This window comes from Sparassis crispa (genome assembly GCF_003851025.1).
Source record: "Sparassis crispa DNA, contig_000003F, whole genome shotgun sequence".
Taxonomy (NCBI): Eukaryota; Fungi; Basidiomycota; class Agaricomycetes; order Polyporales; family Sparassidaceae; genus Sparassis; species Sparassis crispa.
Window position 1 is genome coordinate 2,650,393 of NW_020939750.1, and position 20,554 is coordinate 2,670,946.

Consider the following 20,554-nt stretch of genomic DNA (forward strand, 5'->3'; position numbering starts at 1 on the left):
TTTTACGCTCACAACAAGTAACATCGAATGCTTCAAGAAGATTCAAGTCAATATTTGCTTCACTTGCAGGAGTTAAATGTGTTATAGGAGTAAGCATTGCACAAACTGCACATCCAGCCTCTAGAAGTTTGTCTCTCACTATGTCATTACAAAAGCCTTGTATCGTTTCAGTCAATAACTGCTTAGATGGAGGTAATGGTGGAAACATATGTTGCTTCTTGTAATTTGTCTCTGCAAGTCTGTGAATCGTCTGATAGGCAGGATCTGTGGCACGAGATTATTGTCGTTTCTGCCCTCTAAGTTGATAATCACTCACTACCCTGTTTAGACAATAAAGTTACATTAAAAACACATTTAAAGTCTGCGCATTGCATGCAAGAATGTTCGAGCAATATATATTGTAATACTGCAGCTGAAGTATACTTGCGAGGTAAAAGAATTTTATGTTGCTGACACATTTCCACTAAAAACTTTACAGGTGCTTGATTGGCACATTTGCAATTGTATACTGTGATTCATTCTTATAATCTGAGACATCAGAAGTATAAGCAAAGAGCTGAAAACAAGCACCAGAAGAACTATGACATCCAGATACAATGTATGGCTAAATTTCTTCAAAGTGCCACATACGTGCCTTCCTTGACTTGGGTTTAACACCACCACCAATCTGTGTAGATGCGACTTTAGATGGTTGCAATATTAGAATGTGTTTGGTCAAATTTACAGTGTTTTGCCTCCTATAACAAAGACATAATAGTGGTATCACGTAGTCAGCCTTTGAGCACTGCAATACAACATAGTCATGTTTGCGAAGACAGTTTTTCATAAGTCTATGTCTCAATAATCGACAGGTAGTCTGTGGTGTGCGATATGCTTGCACACAAAGGCCGCTTTTAGTCTTATAAGTGTTTGACTTATATCACAAAATCTCTTTGATTTGTGATCAGTGTCATTGTTGCCATGCAATCTGTCTCTGATTTCTGTGAGTGATGATGCTAATATCTTGCCATTCTATGGTATGTCTCTTTCTGTGAGGGTGGATGCTAGTACCCTGCCATTACATGGCACATCTCTTTTTGTGAGGGTGGATGCTAGTACCCTGCCATTACATGGCACATCTCTTTTTGTGAGGGTGGATGCCTGTACCCTGCCATTATATGGCACATCTCTTTTTGCGAGGGTGGATGCCAATACCCTACCACGATGTGGCACATCTCTTTTTGCAATGGTGGATGCCAGTACCGTATCATTACATAGCATGTCACTTTCATTAGTGGACGCCAGTACCCAGATGGTAGTAGATAGTATAAAACCATCTGCAGAAGTAAGCGCTGATGACGAGTCATTACACAATACTACATTACCTGGTGTATTGACCAATGCATGCTGTAAATAGCAAGCTGGATATATGTTGACAGCAATGGCAATCAGCCAAAGAAGAAACAACATATTGGAGTATGTTTGGTGCAACAGAGTTGACGATGGTGGTTGTAGCAAAAAGCTGAGACTGCAGAATGGGCAGAATTTTTGAATTCAGCACTCTGGGTTAGGTCTCGCTAGGGTCAGACTACAAATTTTGTACTCCTGGTGTTAATGAACTACATCATGACTAGACTCAGGGTTTCAAAGTGGTTGTAGTGAAAACCAACATGACTTGCACAAATAGAGCTCAACAAAAGTGATATAGCAGCCATAATAGGCTGGTGCATCACAATTAGTGAAGTGAGGGAAGCACATAGTAATTCTAAGATGTAAACCTCAGTATTATTAAAATCTATGCATAAGATAGAGCAGAACACTCTCTTAAACCAAGTAAATCTGAGTAAAACTGGCTGAGATACCTCAGTTTTGGATTAGAATGCTCAGCCTAAAGTGTAACAAAATCGTTAAAATGCCAGTTAAATTGTGGAATGACACTATAATGCACATAAACATGTTATATAGGGCGCCTTATTTATCACAAGCAGTGCACATTTGTTTTTCCTGGAAGAAACAAGCAGAAGTGAGAGAAAACAGAGAAAATGGATTATAGCACTGCAGGAAGTAATGCTGATGTTCTGAAAGTAACACCATCTGATGCGGCTCAAAAATCCGGTCAGAATGCCTACTTGGTTCATCAAAATCCGAGTAGAATGGAGTGAGCTACAGGCCTTGCAAGTTTGGCTGAAAGTGTGGGAACCAGTTGCAAGACTTGCCTAAATTGGTTAAGGTTTGAACGGACAACGAAAAAAGTGTCGATGTGATCCAAAAAATCGAGCGCATCGACACTTTTTTCGTTCTCAGCGCTCTGGTGGCTGAAGAATTACTAAATGCAGCAAAATGTTCAAAGTCAGCACTTCTGTTTCTGGACTAAAGAGCCGTTCACCAGGTATACCCGGGACCACTATAAAGCTTGGCTTCCAGGTTATTAGCTTCATTAGTAGCTGTTGTAGGGCAGCTTTTAAGCACTACAAGCTCGGACTTTTGGTATAAGTACAGGTTATAACAACAATTGTAACAGGTCTTGCAAGTCTGAGCTATTGTAAGGTCTCTACAAACTCATACTAGATGGCATTTCAGACTATTGTAAGGCCTTTACAAACACAAACTAGATGACATATCTGAACGTTATGAGGCCCTTACAAACTGATACTAGAGGGTGTACTAGAATTCAATAAACAGTATAATAAGGCATTGTAGGAGGCTTACTGAACATTACTATACAACATGCTAGGAGTCAATATATCACTTTGTAGGCTACTGTAAGGCCCTTACCAACTGATACTAGGTGGTATACTAGACTATTGTAAGCATCTTATAAACTGACACTAGGTGACATATCTAACTATTGTAAGGCCCTTATAAACTCGCATACTAAGGCATTTACTAGAGATTACTAGACACTATTGTAGGTTACTAGTGATCCTTACAAAGTGACATCAGGTGACATGTTCAGACTATTGTAAGCTCATTACAAACCAATACTAAAGAGTACATTAGGACCCAGTGTAATAGGCTATTGTTGACTTGCTGAATGCTACTAGACAATATACTAAAAGTCAGTAGGTGACTTTGTAGACTGTTATCAATGTATAGTGGGACATTGTAGGACACTTACTACACATTATTAGATGGCATACTAGGAGTTAGTAGATAATATAATAACAATTTTTTGCATACATTTTTTGTAGTGATTCTTGTAGGTTCATTAGTAACAGTTTCTAGTGTCATTTTTGTAGTGGTTCTTATAGGCACGTTAGTAACATTTTTTGTAGTGATTCTTATAAACACATTTGTAACAGTTTCTAGTGTCATTTTTTGTAGTGATTCTTATAGGCACGTTGGTAACATTTTTTGTAGTGATTCTTGTAGGCACATTAGTAACAGTTTCTAGGGTCATTTTTTGTAGTGATTCTTGTAGGAACATTTGTAACAGTTTCTAGGGTCATTTTTTGTAGTGATTCTTATAGGTAACAATTTTGTAGTGATTCTTGTAGGAATATTTGTAACAGTTTCTAGGGTCATTTTTTGTAGTGATTCTTATAGGCACGTTGATAACATTTTTTGTAGTGATTCTTGTAGGCACATTTGTAACAGTTTTCAGTGATATTTTTTGCAGTAGGCTGTTATATATGATACTATATCATTTAGTAGAGACGATTAGATATATCATCATGCACTGTAAGGTTCTTAAAAATGTATACTAATTACACTTCTATAATCTTATATAGTCATCACACACATATACTAGCTAACCTTTTTAGCCCTCAATGTCTCATCACTGGTAAGAATGATTCTCTTTATTTCTCAAGAGTTGTAACTTCAACAGCTCCTGACTTTCCCCATCTGGGCAAGTGTATTTTGAGGTCAGAAATATTTTTAAAAGGCAGAAAAAGGCGGAAAATTTAGAAACATGACCTAGGTAACCATGGGTACCTTAGGTAAGTCAGTTTCCAAATTAGGAAACTGACTAAGCAGGCCTTCATGTCATTCACCTCAGTATTGCAAAAGTGGTTTGTCACTCAAATCTTAATGAAATTGAATGTTTTAAAGTGCTAACTAGAGCTATTTTTTGGTTTCAATTCAATGGTGATGGTTACAATGCATTGAACTTAGTATAACACTCTATAGAACATAATTTCAATGTTCTCTGAGATAGAGCTGTTATCTGTTATCTAATCTAAGTGCTGCAGCCATGCATCTGTTGATGGTTATTTATACAAGTCGCGCCGGTTTTCATTACAACTGTTTTGAACATTCACCTATAGTCAACTTATAGTTGGACAAGAAGAGCCATTAGAATGTTTGTAGCTAAGTTCTACCTCCAGAAATTTCCCACAGTTAAAAGAAAAGTGTGTCACGGTTCACCTCAGCCTCCAAAGACCCACCACTTATAAGAACGATTCTCTTCATTCCTCAGGAATCGTAACAGGCCGGGCAAGCATTCTTCATGCACCAGTTGGCCATGTCTCAACCAAGGACCTTCACAATGCGCTGGTCTACCTCGCGCAGGATGGTGAGATAGATCTCAAATGCATCCATGAATAATGCTGTATGTGTCCCAGGTGAGTATTCCTGGCCATGGGGGAAGGTGCGTCGTTCAAAGCTTGTCCTGTTTTATGGCTGACTAGGGTGCCCTCAGTTCGCCTACGCCGCTGATGGGAGGATTGCCAATACGCACTGACCCAGGAGTTTCTTGGACTACAATTGTAGTTTCGAGTGCGGCGCAGAGGGAAGGTATCGGCCATTGGGACTTGGGATAAAGACGTACATTTCCTGGTTTACGATCACCCGTCTTTGACTCTACCTTTTCAAGGACTCAGTGACAGCAATTTCATGTATGTGATTCTGCAAGAGATTTGTGCATATATCAGCTAGACTTGCGAATACATCGATTCTCCCTCGTTGCGATATTCCTATTCTCTCTCCTTCATGAATACCATCTAGCTACGCCCTTGACCCAATGCTGATGTTAAACGGACCGGAGGAAGCAACCCGAAGCGCGTCATGGAAAGACAATTTTCGACTCTGGTTATGATAATTGTGACTTATACACTGCACGCAAGACCTTCATTCCAATTCTCTGACCGTTCACCTATACTATCGGAGACACTTCTCCGACACCGAAATTTCCCTTTCGTCATCTCAGCACAACCATTCCCAGCTACGATCGCGACGATCGCCGACACTTTGCACAGCGAGCGATGGCTATGTGGACGCGCTAACCTTCGATTACGGCCGCTTTGCACGTTCCCTAGTCCAGGTTATGCAGCAATTGTCGAGCGGGATACGTGTGAGTTCTCTAACTATTGTAGTCCCTCGCCCTGAACATCTCGCGGCTCCCCCGATTTCCTAGAAAATGGAATTACTCGACACGTCGTAGATTTCTCGTCATGTTAGCGCACAATGTGAGCTCCTCGGACCGTCATCTCAAAGCGCACCTCCCTCGAATTTGTCCTCGAAGGGTTCGCCGCTCGTCGAGCGCGAACATCGACGGCATGCACACCCCCTGTATGTTCTCGTGCAAAGCGTTTCAGCTGCACGAGGACGTCTTGTCCGCCCAGTCGCCTGGCGTAGAGATCGCCTTGCAGGTCCCGGAGTATGGGCATAGGTCTCTCGTGAAGCGAAGACGATGGTGGCAGTGCGCACTTTCGTTACATGTTTTCCAGTTCACATTTCCTTTATCCGCGATGAACGTTGCTTGCAAGGCTTCATCGTTCAGAGCACTCACGCACAGTTGCACCCAATATTGGATACAACACGAACTCCTAGGACCACTCAGTTAATTTCCGGACTACTGGTTCTTGACTCACCTTGTAGTAGTGACAGAGCAATTTAGTGAAGGCTTCAATGCTGAACGAAGCTTTGAAGAGTTGGATTGATCAGAGTAGCTCCAAGGTGTTCAGCGATATCGCCAACGATGGGTTGATTGGTGTTGTCCCCAGGTATCCACTGAGTACGAGGCTTTGGGCTGTAGAGCTGGCATCCACAGCACGAGCGATTGTGATGGTGGGCGAGAGTGAATAGATGTCGAGCACTGCGATATCAAACTTGTAAGCCATATCGTCCTGTGCTTCATTGGCTGCAGGGCCTGAGGCAGGGTGTCGCCAGGTGAGGTAAGCGTCGACCAGAGTCTAGCATGGGTATTCCATGGGTTTGATAAGGTATAACCACACCTATACCCACAGAAAACCCATATTCATCACATGAGTATGGGTTTTCCATGGGTTGGGTATGGGTCAGCTATAGGTCTGTATGGGTCAAGACCCATCATGGGTATCTCATGGGTTGCAGTGTGGGAGTCATAGTACAATAGCAGTATGCAAGTCTTTGCACTGTCACCTGCCATGCTTTTGAAGTGATGAGACTGTGTGTGATACCAGGTTTGAATTACCTAATAAAGGTACTGTACAGTTATGCCACCACCACACTTCTGGAACCCTATCTTTATAACAAACCCATAAGATGGCCCATGGGTTTCCATGGGTTACTTACTGCTGACCCATACCCATACCCATGGATACCCATACTTACAACCCATGTGGGTTGGCAATACCCATGCCATACACTAGCGTCGATGAGCTCAGGTATGAGGGGGCACCAGTTTTTGTCCATCCTCTGGATGTGTTGGTGCCATGTCCTAGCATCCTTGTATGAACGGTCCTTCCACCTATGACACTGACGTTAGATATACAACCAAATGGTGGAATGCTCATGCACCTTTCCCCGGCCATGTCGCGCACAGCATGAATGAACGCCTCGTGGGTCTGATCATCAAGGCTGTCAGGTTCATTCGCAGGTCCCGTAAGTTGTACGATTGGAGCTTCTGCATCGTCGAATGTGGTAACATCCTCCATGGGGGCATCTGTTCCTTGTATGTCTGCAAGGACTTGGAGAGACTTTCCCGAAAGCCCTGTATTCCATGTAAGTGACATAACTCACTAAAAGTATATATGTACCTGCAATGTTGGCTCTGTATAGCTCCTGTGCCCACTGCTGCTCGAGAGCGATTGCCTTGGCACCATAGACGACTTCCTGTCCACGTCGGTGCAAAGAGCTCCCAGAAGACGTGAGGGAAGCTACTCGCCCTGAACGCGATAAGCTCTGCCGCTTTGTCCCTCTTGCGCCTGTCATCAGAGAAGCAGTGTAGAAGGTGTGCACCACTTGTGGGTGCTGGCAGGTGCAAGGCAGGGTGCACAGTCACATGACCTCATTGAACACTCAATGTGGTGTGTGAGCTCCACTCCGGTATCGTATGCAGCCCAGTATGTTATTAAACAGATATACTATGTACAAAACAAAAGGAAGCCGAAAAAAACACAGGAAAATGAGTGAGAAATATGAGATTTGTCATCGTCATCATGGGCAGTGATGACGACGGAGGCGCGCCCGGTGGTGGGAATGTGTGGTGAGATAGCCGGTGGAAGCCGAGAGCTTGATGGGTGGGACAAGATGTCTGGGATCTATAGATCCGATGGGCGGGGCCACCGGCACGGTGACAAGATTGTAGTTCCGTCGCAAGCCGAAAAGGAGGAGTACGAGCGGAATCAAGTCCGACCCGCCCGCCTCAGAGGCATATCTCCCATCCTGAACTCAATCTCTCATCCATGGATGCCAGCGTCATCCTTCACAAATACACCCTCGCAGAAGCCCTTCTTCGCATTGAGATCTTTACCGAGCCCTTCGACCTGATCCTGTGGAAAGCATGAGCAGTCCGAATGCACGTCCTGCTGGTGAGGCTCCTGCGAGCATATGTTCCTTTGCTGTCCGGTCCTCACACATCCCTCAGGTCTTTATGGTCCAAGCCCAGTCCAAAGCGGCCAGCGTGGGGATCATCCTACCCCTTCCGCACGATATTCCTGTCCTTGCCCAAGTGGAAATTGCGACGGCTCGCACCATGAAAGCCGGCCATCGGATGGTCCCTCAGATTGCTGACCACCTTCCTGCTGTCATTCCTCGTGGTTTGACTGCGTGCGTTCTGTACGATGACCCCGCTGTCCACGAGGACTTTGGTTTGGGTCACCCACCGGATGGTCTCCCCGACATTGGTGCGCAGTCGTCCTATCCCCATTTCCCTGGGATCGTGTTCCTTAGTTCTGCTTTATTGTCCTCAGGAACCTTGCGCCTTCGGGTTGAGACATTGCGCAATGCGGCCCGCGAACTGTACGATGTCATGCGCAGGATCACCGGTAGACGCGAGTTGGCGGATGGTACTTTGAGGCAATTGCGGATCACAGTTGAGGAGTTAGAAATAGCATTCGGGCTCATCTTTGTCAGTTATGAAAGATAATCTTTTCCATCAATAAGTAGCAAATTTTCATGAGAATTAGCGCGCTGAGGTGGGAATCGCATCTGCGAAGAGGTCTCACATTTCGGAGATACCACAGGGTGCTACACAACAGACCCTAGTCCGACAGCAATTGGAAGCTGGTTATCGGAGGAGGGAACGCTACGAGCCCGACAGTGATGTCAGTTATGAAAGATAATCTTTTCCATCAATAAGTAGCAAATTTTTATGAGAATTGCTACTTTTAAGTAGACTTATTTATAGGCGCATAGATTAACTCAGGATAATCTTTCAGATAATCTTAGGATAATCTTAATATAATCTTCCGGATAATCTTCGGATAATCTTCGGATAATCTGAAGATTAGCAACAAAATACAATTTTAACTTTAACACCAGCCAGGATTGAACCCTGAACCTCAGGTTGATTTTATAGAATATAATTCTAAGTGACACTTTAGACCACTTGACCATTAGGCCATACATCACAACTATCTTATCTTAAATTAGACATATTGTTTTTGAAAAAGACTTAGCCAAATTCTGTTTATTAGAAGAGAGTAAGTAAAAGACATTTGACTTTTATCATAGAAAGACAAGACTTATAGACAAACATTACTCTGAGTCTTATAGTCTTTTCTAATGCTTGCAGCCTTCATATAATGTAGTATAATATGTAATTAATAGAATATAAGTTTCTATAGTTGCTTCAGTAAAACAGAACTTTGCCATACAATTGGAAGATAGCTATAAAAATCGTGTATATATAAGTGCTCAGTCTATAATATAATAGACTCTAGAGTATAAGCCTAAAATGAACAAGTAAAATACTGTTTCTCAATAACTTGTTATGTATTATAGATGGCTACATTAAGATACTCTATAGTACTGCATGATAGTTTACAAAAACTGTAAGCTGTAGGACAAGACTATAATAAGATGCAGAGTACTATTTGTCTATAAGTCTTGTCTATCTATGATAAAAGTCAAGTGTCTTTTACTTACTCTCTTCTAATAGACAGAATTTGGCTAAGTCTTTTTCAAAAAAAATATGTCTAATTTAAGATAAGATAGTTATGATGTATGGCCTAATGATCAAGTGGTCTAAAGTGTCACTTGGAATTATATTCTATAAAATCAACCTGAGGTCCAGGGTTCAATCCTGGCTGGTGTCAAAGTTAAAATTGTATTTTATTGCTAATCTTCAGATTATCCTGAGTTAATCTATGCGCCTACAAATAAGTCTACTTAAAAGTAGCAATTCTCATGAAAATTTGCTACTTATTGATGGAAAAGATTATCTTTCATAACTGACATCACTGTCGGGCTTGTAGCGTTCCCTCCTCCGATAACCAGCTTCCAATTGCTGTCGGACTAGGGTCTGTTGTGTAGCACCCTGTGGTATCTCTGAAATGTGAGACCTCTTCGCGGATGCGATTCCCACCTCAGCGCGCTATGCGTTCCTTCATCTTCTCAACACTTCAAATACTGACCGCCCTTGGTCAGGGTACCTGGGCCCCCATACAAGAACGAGCCACGGGTACCACGCGACACCCGATTGCGCCCGTGAGATTGTCTCAGTTCAGCGCTAATTGAGATCCTCCCAGTTGGCACCCCGCGAGTATTACTAGTCAGGCGCCTCGTGAGACCGGCCCTTCATCAGGCGTCCCGCGAGACTGGCACAGGCGCCCGGGCGTGCGGTGCGAAGAGATGCATGCAAGTAGCGCCCGCAGTCTCACGCGTGGTTCCCTTGCGCGCAGGGCACCTTGTATCCCGGCCTACAACCCTGAATGATCCATGCTGAGATGACTCAACCCTCCAATGCCTGCATTATTGCTGAATACGATGTGTGCGACACCATAGCAGATGTGAATCATTATCTTGCGAAGGCCGATGGGTCCGGAGGAGACGAGGCGCAGAAGGCGTGGATCGGCGAGCTGTCCCACCTAGTGATGAGTGTCTCAGTATCCTCGCTGTCCGCTTTTGACCCCTCTTGTCCCTCAGAGAACTCTGGAGGATCACTTCCAGGTCCTCACTGCCTTCGGGGAGTCGGATTTCGATCCGAGGGAGGTCAACGAGATACGCACGACCTTCATCGACATTGTCTTGTATGCGCGCATGTAATCATTCGCCAGTCTGCATCTTCCGGACCCATCCCAAGAGGAGGTCGATGCTGGCTGTAGTTTCCACCATTGTAATACAATGTGCCCAGGTGCTGCTAAGGTCATTGTGCATAACCTGGTCACATTGTAGAATTATAATTTACTAGGCAGCATTGTTGTTGTAATTAAGGTGAGCCATGTTGTAATACAATGACAAATTATACAAAATGCACTTGCACTCAGCAGAAATTGAACCCCTGACCTCACCGACATTTTTGGGAATTATATAAGCAAACTTCTAACCATATCACCAACTCAGCCATCGTGCCTTACTTAAGTTACAAACTCAATTCTATATAAGGCTACTTCTTTCTTTATTACATATTCTAATATTCTGTAATAACTACTACATTCTGCTTATTACTATTGCTTCTAATATGATTTGTCTCTTTAAAAACACATTTTTCAGTATTTGTTATTTATCAGTTTATTTTAAAGACTGAAATTAATATTAAAGCTGTGAGAAAGGTAATATTCTCATATTTATATGTATAACAAAGCTTATAAAAATGGTGATAAGCAGTTTCATATAGATATATTAGTATTAGAAGCAATAGTAACAAGCAGAATGTAGTAGTTATTACAGAATATTAGAATATGTAGTAAAGAAAGAAGTAGCCTTATATAGAATTGAGTTTGTAACTTAAGTAAGGCACGATGGCTGAGTTGGTAATATGGTTAGAAGTTTGCTTATATAATTCCCAAAAATGTCGGTGAGGTCAGGGGTTCAATTTCTGCTGAGTGCAAGTGCATTTTGTATAATTTGTCATTGTATTACAACATGGCTCACCTTAATTACAACAACAATGCTGCCTAGTAAATTACAATTCTACAATGTGACCAGGTTATGCACAATGACTTTAGCAGGCACCTGGGCAATTGTAATACAATCCTGGGCACCACTAGTGTGCGATGACCCGGCTGGCACTGGGCCAGGACTTCTTCACTGCGCTCGAACGTTGCACGGCCCAGCCTGCATTGATTCACGATCCTGGATGCGAGGCGTGCCAAGAAGCTGAAGTTGATTGCGTCTTCGGCACCTCTGAGAGAGGCACTTGTGCCAGGTGCCAGGCGAGGAGGTGCAGGTGCACCTATGTGAAGCAGAGGTCGAAATCTCAAGGTGCGCCCACACTTCTACCCTGCGAATTGCTACTACCTTCCAACTAGTGACTTCCGCAGTCACGTCGCGGAGTCGTCCTCTGCCACGGGTGCAGCTCCTGTCATCAGCCGCGGCCCTTACGTCGACGTGCCCCCTATGCCTCACCATCACCATGATGTGCTTGCTCGTGAGTCGCAGAAAGGGCTCATGCAGGACCTGGAGGCTCATATTACAAGCCTGGAAGAAGAACAGGACTGACTCAAATGCGACAACAACAAGGCGACTGCTCTCCTCAACAAGCTTCGTGGCGCTCTCGCCCCTGCTGGTGGTGCTGACGACCTCACTGTTCATGTCAACGGCTTCGAGACTGCACTCTATTTCATCCGAGAAAGGCAGGATCGGGTCACCGCGGATGTTATCACTGTCGCGAATGCGCTGCGTCAGGCTAGAGTGACGATCCCGACTTTGGGTGTGAAGGAACATGACTCCGATGTGGATAGCGCGCCCAAGGGTGAAGCTGAAGACGATGACGGGGACGCGGAGGTCTGAGCGGAATCGTTTCCTTTACAGTCTTTCACTGTATTAGTATTATGCCCCACGATCGAGCTGTAGTTATATTGTTGCCGCTCCGCATTCCCTGGAATAGTGAGTTTCCTCCCGAAGGCGCGTGCAGGGCACGAGCGCGCACTTCGAGGTGCATGCGTGTGCCCGTATAGCTTCCGGCCTCCTGGGAACTTCCACACATCGTGTTTATTTTCATCCCTTTACCAAAATCTCACACTCTTCTCCCTTCACATCATGTCGTTGGAATATCCTGACCTCCAACTGAAGGACTATGCGGTCTTCGTTTTTGGCCTGGTGACTGAGATGAAGGTCCCATGCACGTGGGATCACGGATGGGCAGAGGGGCTAAAAAATCGTATCGTGCGTCGTGCCCTATTGCTATTGACCATCCAGGACTGACCGTGGTCCTCTTCCGAAATGCCAGGAGCGTGCGAGGGCTATGCATGCTTATTTACTCGCTAAGAGGTCAGAAGTCCCCCTCACTCTGGATGGACACACCGATATCCGGGACGCGTTGGCAGCATACGATTCCCTCATGGCACCCGCTCCGGCCTCATCAACCTCGAAGAAAGAGGGGAAGGCGAAGAACCGCCCACGACTGCCCCTCCCATCTGGTGCCAAGGTTCTGACTTCAGGCGCGTGCAGTAAGCCCACAATCGTGTCACCCATTCCTCAACCTGCCTTTACGGGGTCCACTCCACGCACCGTACCACCTACTTTGAACCTCGAGATGGGCGGTGCTCATCCGATTGATCGCGCATCCAGCGTTCAGTACATGCCCAATGTCGCTACGATCGCTGGTGGGCCGTCCTTGCAGAGTCGCCAACCATCTCTGCTACCGATCGAATCGATCACGGGAGATGAGCATCCGGTGAAGCGTCACGCTGCCTCCCCGCAGCCGGATCCCATGGTGATCGATGACCCGCCGACAATCCGCGCTGCGGCATCGGCCATGCCTCCCCCACCACTTCAGATGAGTGCGCCCTCACACTCGCAAGCCGTCACTGCAGATTTGATGGATGAGCCGTATGCCCGCCCCTCTCCTCGCGTCACGGCTGCACTTCCCAGGTGCCCATCCGATTGTTCCCTTAGTCGACAGGCTTCCGCGCGGTCCCTTTGCATCGCGCCATCCCCAGTTGAGCGCAGTGGGTCCCAAGGTAGCTATGGCAGTCCGATGCTCCCAGCCATATCTCTTGATGATCCGCCCCGCCCTCCAGCTTTTCACTCTCACTTTGCCGACATTCTCCCCGTGAGCTTCCGGTCCATGCAACCGGGCGAGCAGATCGCGATGCTGGAAGCGGCACTCTGTCATAGCTGGCAGCGCACATGTGCGCTTGAGGACAGCCAGCATGTTATGCGCTCCCAGCTGGATGCCATCATGGGTGCCCTCGGGGGTGACCCCGCCGCGTTCGCCACCCGGTTCGGGGTGTATGCCACTCGCGTCAATGTGATCCCGTCTAAGCAGCGCGAGCTGAGCCAGAGTTTGGCCGAGTTGGAGGAACGTGTCAGCGAGCTGGAGGGTTCGGATGCAGAGTTCCCCTCCGAGGAGGAAGACGAGGTCATCCATAGCATTTCCACAGGTGCCTTCGACCCCAGTATGGATTCGTGTAGCGGTGGGGATGAAGGGCTCGATTTCGATGAGGAGGATTAGAGGCTGCAAGGTGAAGGGAATGCGAGGCCTCGGAAATGCATCGGCCGACTTGTCGCAGTAGTGTACGATATCTTTGTTGTGTTCCGCGAAACTCGCTTCTGTGGTTATAACTTGTACAATATTCACTGGATCGAAATGGAGCATTCTCAAGGAATCTCATAATCAATTAAACAAGGAGTAAAATTCTGGAGGAAATAAAACTGAAATGGATACATGCTGATGTCAAGCCTCATCATCTGATCCTGCAGCGCTGTCCGTCTCATCCGCATCGGACAACGGGGTGAAGTGGAGATTGGCACGGGTTTGGTACTTGTAAGGTATGATGCGGAATGCTGCAAACTGTAGCTGAGACACCACACTGTCCGGTTCCGCGAGGATATACGATCCTCCCTCAGTTCGTCGAATGACTACTATGGGTCCCAAGTAACGTGGCTTTGTTTTACAATTGAGCTCCATGTTAATTCAAGAGTTTCAAACCAGCATGATATTGCCCGGCTTGAAGTTGTAGGACTTAATTGTCCCATGAAACTCTTGTGCGAACTGCTCCATGGACTTGTATCTCGCTCTGATGACATGCTCGCTTACCTCCACCAGGTCCTCTTCCCATTTTGGAGCTGACGCGCCCGATGTGCTAAAAGTTCAATCCGAGTCATCTGTACACCCTCATATGGAACCAGGTAAGTTGCTTCTGCGATGTCGAAGGGGAACAAAGGCTCAGTTCCATGCGCCATGTAATATGGGGAGTATCCTGTAGATCGCTGAATCGTGACGCGCTCTGCCCAGAAAACTGCGAGCATGACTGTAAGCCACTTCCGCTCATCTCCCAGACACGTTTTCATTGCAGCCTCTTGCACATCCAGATGTCGGCGTTCTACAAGCCCATTTGCCTGAGAATTATATGGGGAAATTCGGATATGATGAATCTTGTATTGCTGAGCCAAATAGTCTAATGCCTGAACAAAAGCGGAGCCATTATCAGTGACAATTTCCGCGACTGCCCCCCAGCGCCAAAGGATTTCTTCAAAGATGAATGCGCCAAGGGTCCACCCATTTTCCTGACGGAGCATTCGCCATTCGGGATATGATGTAAGTAAGCAGCGTGCTTGTACGATATATCGGTACCCTCCTGCTCGCGGTATAAGCACACTTCAGGGTACTCTTTATCCCTAGCTCTTAGCAACAAGATCTTCTATAGTATGTCATAGCTAAGAGCTTCTTAAGTGTCAGACTGACCATGGTACCTATTATGTCCCAGGGCATTCTGTGGCATTGTCCAGGGCATAGATAGGGTAGTGGCTGGGCATATGGGATGATTATTATGTGGGATATCCTACTAGGCTAGGACATTAATTGTTTATCCCAGTATTACTGGTTGTTCCATGGTGTCAGGGGTACATAAGGATGTCCCACTGTTAGCAGAAGATGTATTTTAGGCTGTATATTTGTTGTTTCATCTTTTCATCGCACCGGCCATCTTCAGACGATGAATCATGCAGTTGACGTTCTCTGCATGCTCCCAGATGAAGCAACGTATTCCGGAGTTCTGGGGGATAACTTCGTATCCTCCGTCAGACGTCTTGTATCGCGTTGTCCCATTCTTTACAGGGACATCGTCGATGTAGAGAATCGTGACATGTGGTATCTCATCTTGTAAAATGAAGGTCACATCGCCATGCATGATCTGGACTGAGTTGGTATATCCCATTGGAATGTTGGTCAGGCGGAGTGCTCCGAGCGGGCTCTGGAAGGTCGTCAGGTCACGGGAGTCCAAGTGAAGAGTCCTTTGGTCGAATGTGACGAACAGGTCGAAGCTCGCATAGCAAGAGCATCTGCTGAACGCCTCTGCTATATTCTCAATCTGCAGCGGTGCTGCCGAATCTCGAATCACAACGGCATTTAGTGGCTGGAGATCATGTACCAAACGTAGCGACTTCCCATCCTTCTTCAGGACGCAGAACCAGTGTGATCGGTAGGATGAGTTTGATGGCTCATATACACCTGATGTGATTTTATCGCGAATGACTTGAATAACTTGCTCGCAGATTCTCGATGGAATAGGAATGTTGCGCAATGCCCAAGGGACATGCTGCTGATAGGGAATTCGGATCGGTTCGAAATATTCGTCGCTAAATTTCCCTTTTTTGGACTCATCCCAGGTGAACACTTGCTCATGGAGATAGAGGATGTGATTGAACAGCTTCACCTCCTCCTCCCAGAGAAACCCGTCGCTGTTGATGTTAAGGTCCCACCATCATTCCTCTGTATAACGTGATCTGCCGATGAAGTCTGGTGGGTGAAAGGGGAGTGATGGGAGGTTCTGCATGGGGTCGCAGGGAACGCGCTGCATGATCTGGAACTTGTCAGCCAGTATTCCTGGAACAGGCTTGACACGCTTGTCAACCTTTTTATATCCATAACCGTGGACTACGGCCTCATGCTCTATCTGAAATGCACCAGGGGCCACCGCAGGTGCGGTCACACTGCTGGCCGCTCCAATACTGCAAAAAGATGAGGAAAGGGTATAAAGAATGTGGGGCTCTTCGATTTGCAATGAAATGATCCAAGGAAATAATTCTTCAGAGGAAGAGAGGGAGGAAACCGGAGCCGCAGAGGACGAGAGAGAGGGAAATGAATCCATAGAGGAAGAGAGAGAGGAGACCGCAGCCATAGGGGAAGAGAGAGAGGAAACCGGAGCCGCAGAGGATGGGAGAGAGGGAAACGAATTCATAGAGGAAGAGAGAGAGGAAACTGAAGACGCTGATTCTGGAATATGGGGAACTCTACCATCCACAAGGGACTGCTCCCCGATGTGTCCTGTTATTTTAGGGGTATCGCTAGCACACTGGTGCCTGTTCATTGTGGACCCTCCTCGGATTAAGTCTGACTCCTCGAGTCTTGAAAACTCATTCCTGGAGGTGGCATTGGCCGTGGCCTTGGGCGACGCTCGTGAGTGGGAAGCGTGACTACTTGACACGTGTTAGGGTCGTGCAGAGTAATGTGTTGCTCACCATTGGTAAAGTTGAGTGTTTTGCATGCCGTCAAGGTAAAGAACGGCTGACCCAAGAGTACCTCGAATGGGGCATCATTTAGAACATGGGCCTGAAGATACAGCTCCATCTCGCTGAACCCAAATCGAATGTTAGCGAGGCGTCCGAGCGTCTGGTTGATACCCATGTTAGCTGATTCCATGTTGAGTGTTTTCTCGGACTGCAGCGCCGACCCGATGCATTCCCAGATGTCCCGTCGCATTGCGATGATCTGTGAGCCTTGGTCAAGGATACATTCCGCTGATTCCTTGCCTTCAACCAGGGCATCAATTGCTCACAATGGAAGAGAATCATCGGCCACCACGAGTGGTCCGCCGCCATCGCTCACATCCACTAAGAGAGCCTCCGCAACCTCCTTGCAGTCCCCAGCCTCGAAGCTCCCCATCATCACCACTCGCTTCGCAGTGATCTCCTCCTTCTCGAGCTTGCAGATCTCCGGGCACAATGCCATCAGTTCCCGATGCGTTAGCGAGATGCAGACTTCATTTTGGACGCGCTCGAATATATCTCGCACATTCACCTTGTCCTCCACTGGTGTCTTATAGCTGTATTGTGTAGTGCGGTTTCCCGGAGATGGTAGAGATGCCTTTGTGCCTCCTCTGGGCGCTGCAGATGGATCCAACGCCGACTTGAGAATTGACGCAGGGACCTGGGAGGCCGGAACACCGGGAGGATGCTTTGCAGACTTTCCCGCGGCGCTGTCATCGAACCGAACCGTCTTTTTCTTCGGAGCCACATTGGCTTCTAACACTGATGTTGTGGAGTCGTCAAGACATTCCTCAATGTACGCCAATGACGGTTCCTTGGGGTTAAATGCCTCCTTCGCGATCTCCCATAGGCTGACCATATGCGGAGGCTGGTCACGCCCATCTCTGGAAATGTTGGGTGGAGGCGCTGCAGATGGCCCCAGACCATCGCCGAAAAGGTTCCCAGGATACATATCATGCCACGCATCAATGCGCTCTGCCATGCTACATCCAGGTAGGTCACGAGAAACGAACCGTCCATTCGGGAGAATGATCCTACTGAGTACATCGCGATTAATCTTCCATGTCCTGATGTAGTCCTCGATCCATGGACAGTTTCGCATGAAATGGTCGATGGCTAGACAGAAGTTACAGGCATGGAGCGCTTATGGAAGAGGGTTTTGTGCGACCGCCACCTGAATGTTAGCCTGCATTACCGGTGCCTGTCCCCCTCCCGATGTTCGCATCGCTTGCTGCAACATGTTTGCTAGAAACTGCATCGCATCCATCTCATTCCCTTCTAACTTCACCGTCCCCGTGCTTGGCTTCGACACTGCCACAGCGCTCGATGCACTCCCACTCCCACTGAGAACGTGCTGCGCTGTGGAATGGACTTCCGATATGGCATACAGATCGTCCAGATTCTGATCGGGAACCTTAATCGCAAGTCGATTTTTGATAGCATGTAAGGGGGACGCTTCGAATCCCTCAAGGTACAGCCGGTCCCGCTCATAGGCTGACAGTCGACCCCTGGACAACAAGAACAATGTGATGCAAGTAAAATCCTGATAGTACTGTCCCTCCTCCATGCGACTGGACACTCCTCTCGTCTGTGCTGCCCGTACAATCTGGGTTAAGTTGGACTGCGTGAAGCGACGGTCATCCTCCGCTCCCGGGTACAGCGCGATGACTGCAGTCTTGAACTGCTCATATGTCTCCTGCTGCGTAACACCCATGCAAAGATCCGCCTCATCCAACGAGATGTACTTGCAAGCTGCTCGGATTTTTGCATCATCATCCAGCTGTGCTCGCATTGCCAAGTCTTCCAGATCAGCGAAATATCGCATCAAGGCTCACGGGGATCCATCAAAGGTGGGCGCCGTTAAGTGACCATGTGCCAGCATCGAGACCGGTCTGGGGGCTGGTTCCTGGTCCGCCATGGCTGTCACATCTGGGTGTTATGGTGATAAAACTGGGGACGGGGGATAAGACGGAATGAGTGAGAGGTCCCCCAGAAGTGGTGATAGGGGAGACGATTTGTGAGATCTGGAGGAAGAGGGAATCGAAAGACGGGTGTCAACAAATGGGTTCTCCGGATCGTCAAAGTCGATAGGTGGTTGGTATGCAAAATTGTCGGGAAGCAGACCCATGAACGCTGGGGACCCTGGAGTCGGCAGCTGGGAAGCTGCCAAGGTAAGCTCCTCTTGGAGCGATTTGGAAGCAAGGCGACTGCTCTGCTGTGTCGCACGAAGACCCCTCGCGGTGGGCTCCAGTTGACGAGATTGTAGTTCCGTCGCAAGCCGAAAAGGAGGAGTACGAGCGGAATCAAGTCCGCGTGGGGTCTGAGATGCAATAAAGGAGAAGAGTCTATTCCAGAGGTATGAGGTGGGTGGCCCAAAAGCGTAGCTAGGAAAATCTCTGTAGTCACAATAATCGCTGGAAACACATCAGGGTAAAATCGCACTGCTCTAAGGAGAATGCTGAAATGCAGAAATGCAAGACTGCCCAGAAAACGCACAAATGCAAGACTGCCCAAAGATGCACTAACTGGATGGGATGGGAATGTGAATGAGGCCTTTGCAAGTGTACCTTCCGGGACGGTGGGTTCTACCCCGACCTCTTCCCCTGCCATCATACTTAACTGGTCCTGACCTTTCCTGCCCTCCTGATATTGCCCACATCTGCTTAGCAATTGCCCTCGCTGAATCACTGCCCATCATGCCATATCTCACAATCCCGTCCCCTCACGCTCCTACTCAATCCAAGGGGTCGTCCTTCACCGGGCCCACCCGAGCACCTAATAGACACCCGCCCGCCTCAGAGGCATATCTCCCATCCTGAACTCAATCTCTCATCCATGGACGCCAGCGTCATCCTTCACAAATACACCCTCGCAGAAGCCCTTCTTCGCATTGAGATCTTTACCGAGCCCTTCGACCTGATCCTGTGGAAAGCATGGGCAGTCCGAATGCACGTCCTGCTGGTGAGGCTCCTGCGAGCATATGTTCCTTTGCTGTCCGGTCCTCACACATCCCTCAGGTCTTTATGGTCCAAGCCCAGTCCAAAGCGGCCAGCGTGGGGATCATCCTACCCCTTCCGCACGATATTCCTGTCCTTGCCCAAGTGGAAATTGCGACGGCTCGCACCATGGAAGCCAGCCATCGGATGGTCCCTCAGATTGCTGACCACCTTCCTGCTGTCATTCCTCGTGGTTTGACTGCGTGCGTTCTGTACGATGACCCCGCTGTCCACGAGGACTTTGGTTTGGGTCACCCACCGGATGGTCTCCCCGACATTGGTGCGCAGTCGTCCTATCCCCATTTCCCTGGGATCGTGTTCCTTAGTTCTGCTTTATTGTCCTCAGGAACCTTGCGCCTTCGGGTTGAGACATTGCGCAATGCGGCCCGCGAACTGTACGATGTCATGCGCGGGATCACCGGTAGATGCGAGTTGGCGGATGGTACTTTGAGGCGATTGCGGATCACAGTTGAGGAGTTAGAAATAGCATTCGGGCTCGTAGCATTCCCTCCTCCGATAACCAGCTTCCAATTGCTGTCGGACTAGGGTCTGTTGTGTAGCACCCTGTGGTATCTCCGAAATGTGAGACCTCTTCGCGGATGCGATTCCCACCTCAGCACGCTATGCGTCCCTTCAACGGTGCCCGAGCCTTATCTCTGATGACAAGGAGATATCTTCTTACATTGATGCTATTTAGAGGTGCTATTCGGAGTGTAAGGTGTGTATGTCTTCCTAGCTAGTTAGCTTGCCATATCGGGTACGTATGACAAGCTAACTAGCTA

The 20,554-nt window shown here is 47.4% G+C and overlaps 5 protein-coding genes across 5 annotated transcripts; 4 read left to right on the forward strand and 1 right to left on the reverse strand.

Moving 5' to 3' along the window:
- Positions 1-7,684: 7,684 nt before the first annotated feature.
- SCP_0409740 (hypothetical protein) lies at positions 7,685-8,269 on the forward strand (the record flags this gene model as incomplete). Its single annotated transcript, XM_027757702.1, has 1 exon — positions 7,685-8,269. One exon carries the CDS (start codon positions 7,685-7,687, stop codon positions 8,267-8,269), a length of 585 nt encoding a protein of 194 aa, XP_027613503.1.
- A 3,429-nt stretch (positions 8,270-11,698) lies between these two features.
- On the forward strand, positions 11,699-12,075 carry SCP_0409750 (hypothetical protein; the record flags this gene model as incomplete). Its single annotated transcript, XM_027757703.1, has 2 exons — positions 11,699-11,713; positions 11,806-12,075. 2 exons carry the CDS (start codon positions 11,699-11,701, stop codon positions 12,073-12,075), a joined length of 285 nt encoding a protein of 94 aa, XP_027613504.1.
- A 249-nt stretch (positions 12,076-12,324) lies between these two features.
- Positions 12,325-13,741, forward strand: SCP_0409760 (hypothetical protein; the record flags this gene model as incomplete). The annotated part of the gene is made up of 2 exons (XM_027757704.1): positions 12,325-12,450; positions 12,515-13,741. The coding sequence occupies 2 exons, from the start codon at positions 12,325-12,327 to the stop codon at positions 13,739-13,741; spliced, it is 1,353 nt and encodes a 450-aa protein (XP_027613505.1).
- A 2,251-nt stretch (positions 13,742-15,992) lies between these two features.
- On the reverse strand, positions 15,993-18,601 carry SCP_0409770 (hypothetical protein; the record flags this gene model as incomplete). Its single annotated transcript, XM_027757705.1, has 4 exons — positions 15,993-16,555; positions 16,750-16,999; positions 17,117-17,759; positions 18,165-18,601. The coding sequence occupies 4 exons, from the start codon at positions 18,599-18,601 to the stop codon at positions 15,993-15,995; spliced, it is 1,893 nt and encodes a 630-aa protein (XP_027613506.1).
- Positions 18,602-19,611: 1,010 nt separating this feature from the next.
- SCP_0409780 (hypothetical protein) lies at positions 19,612-20,318 on the forward strand (the record flags this gene model as incomplete). The annotated part of the gene is made up of 3 exons (XM_027757706.1): positions 19,612-19,737; positions 19,794-20,052; positions 20,119-20,318. 3 exons carry the CDS (start codon positions 19,612-19,614, stop codon positions 20,316-20,318), a joined length of 585 nt encoding a protein of 194 aa, XP_027613507.1.
- Positions 20,319-20,554: the final 236 nt, after the last annotated feature.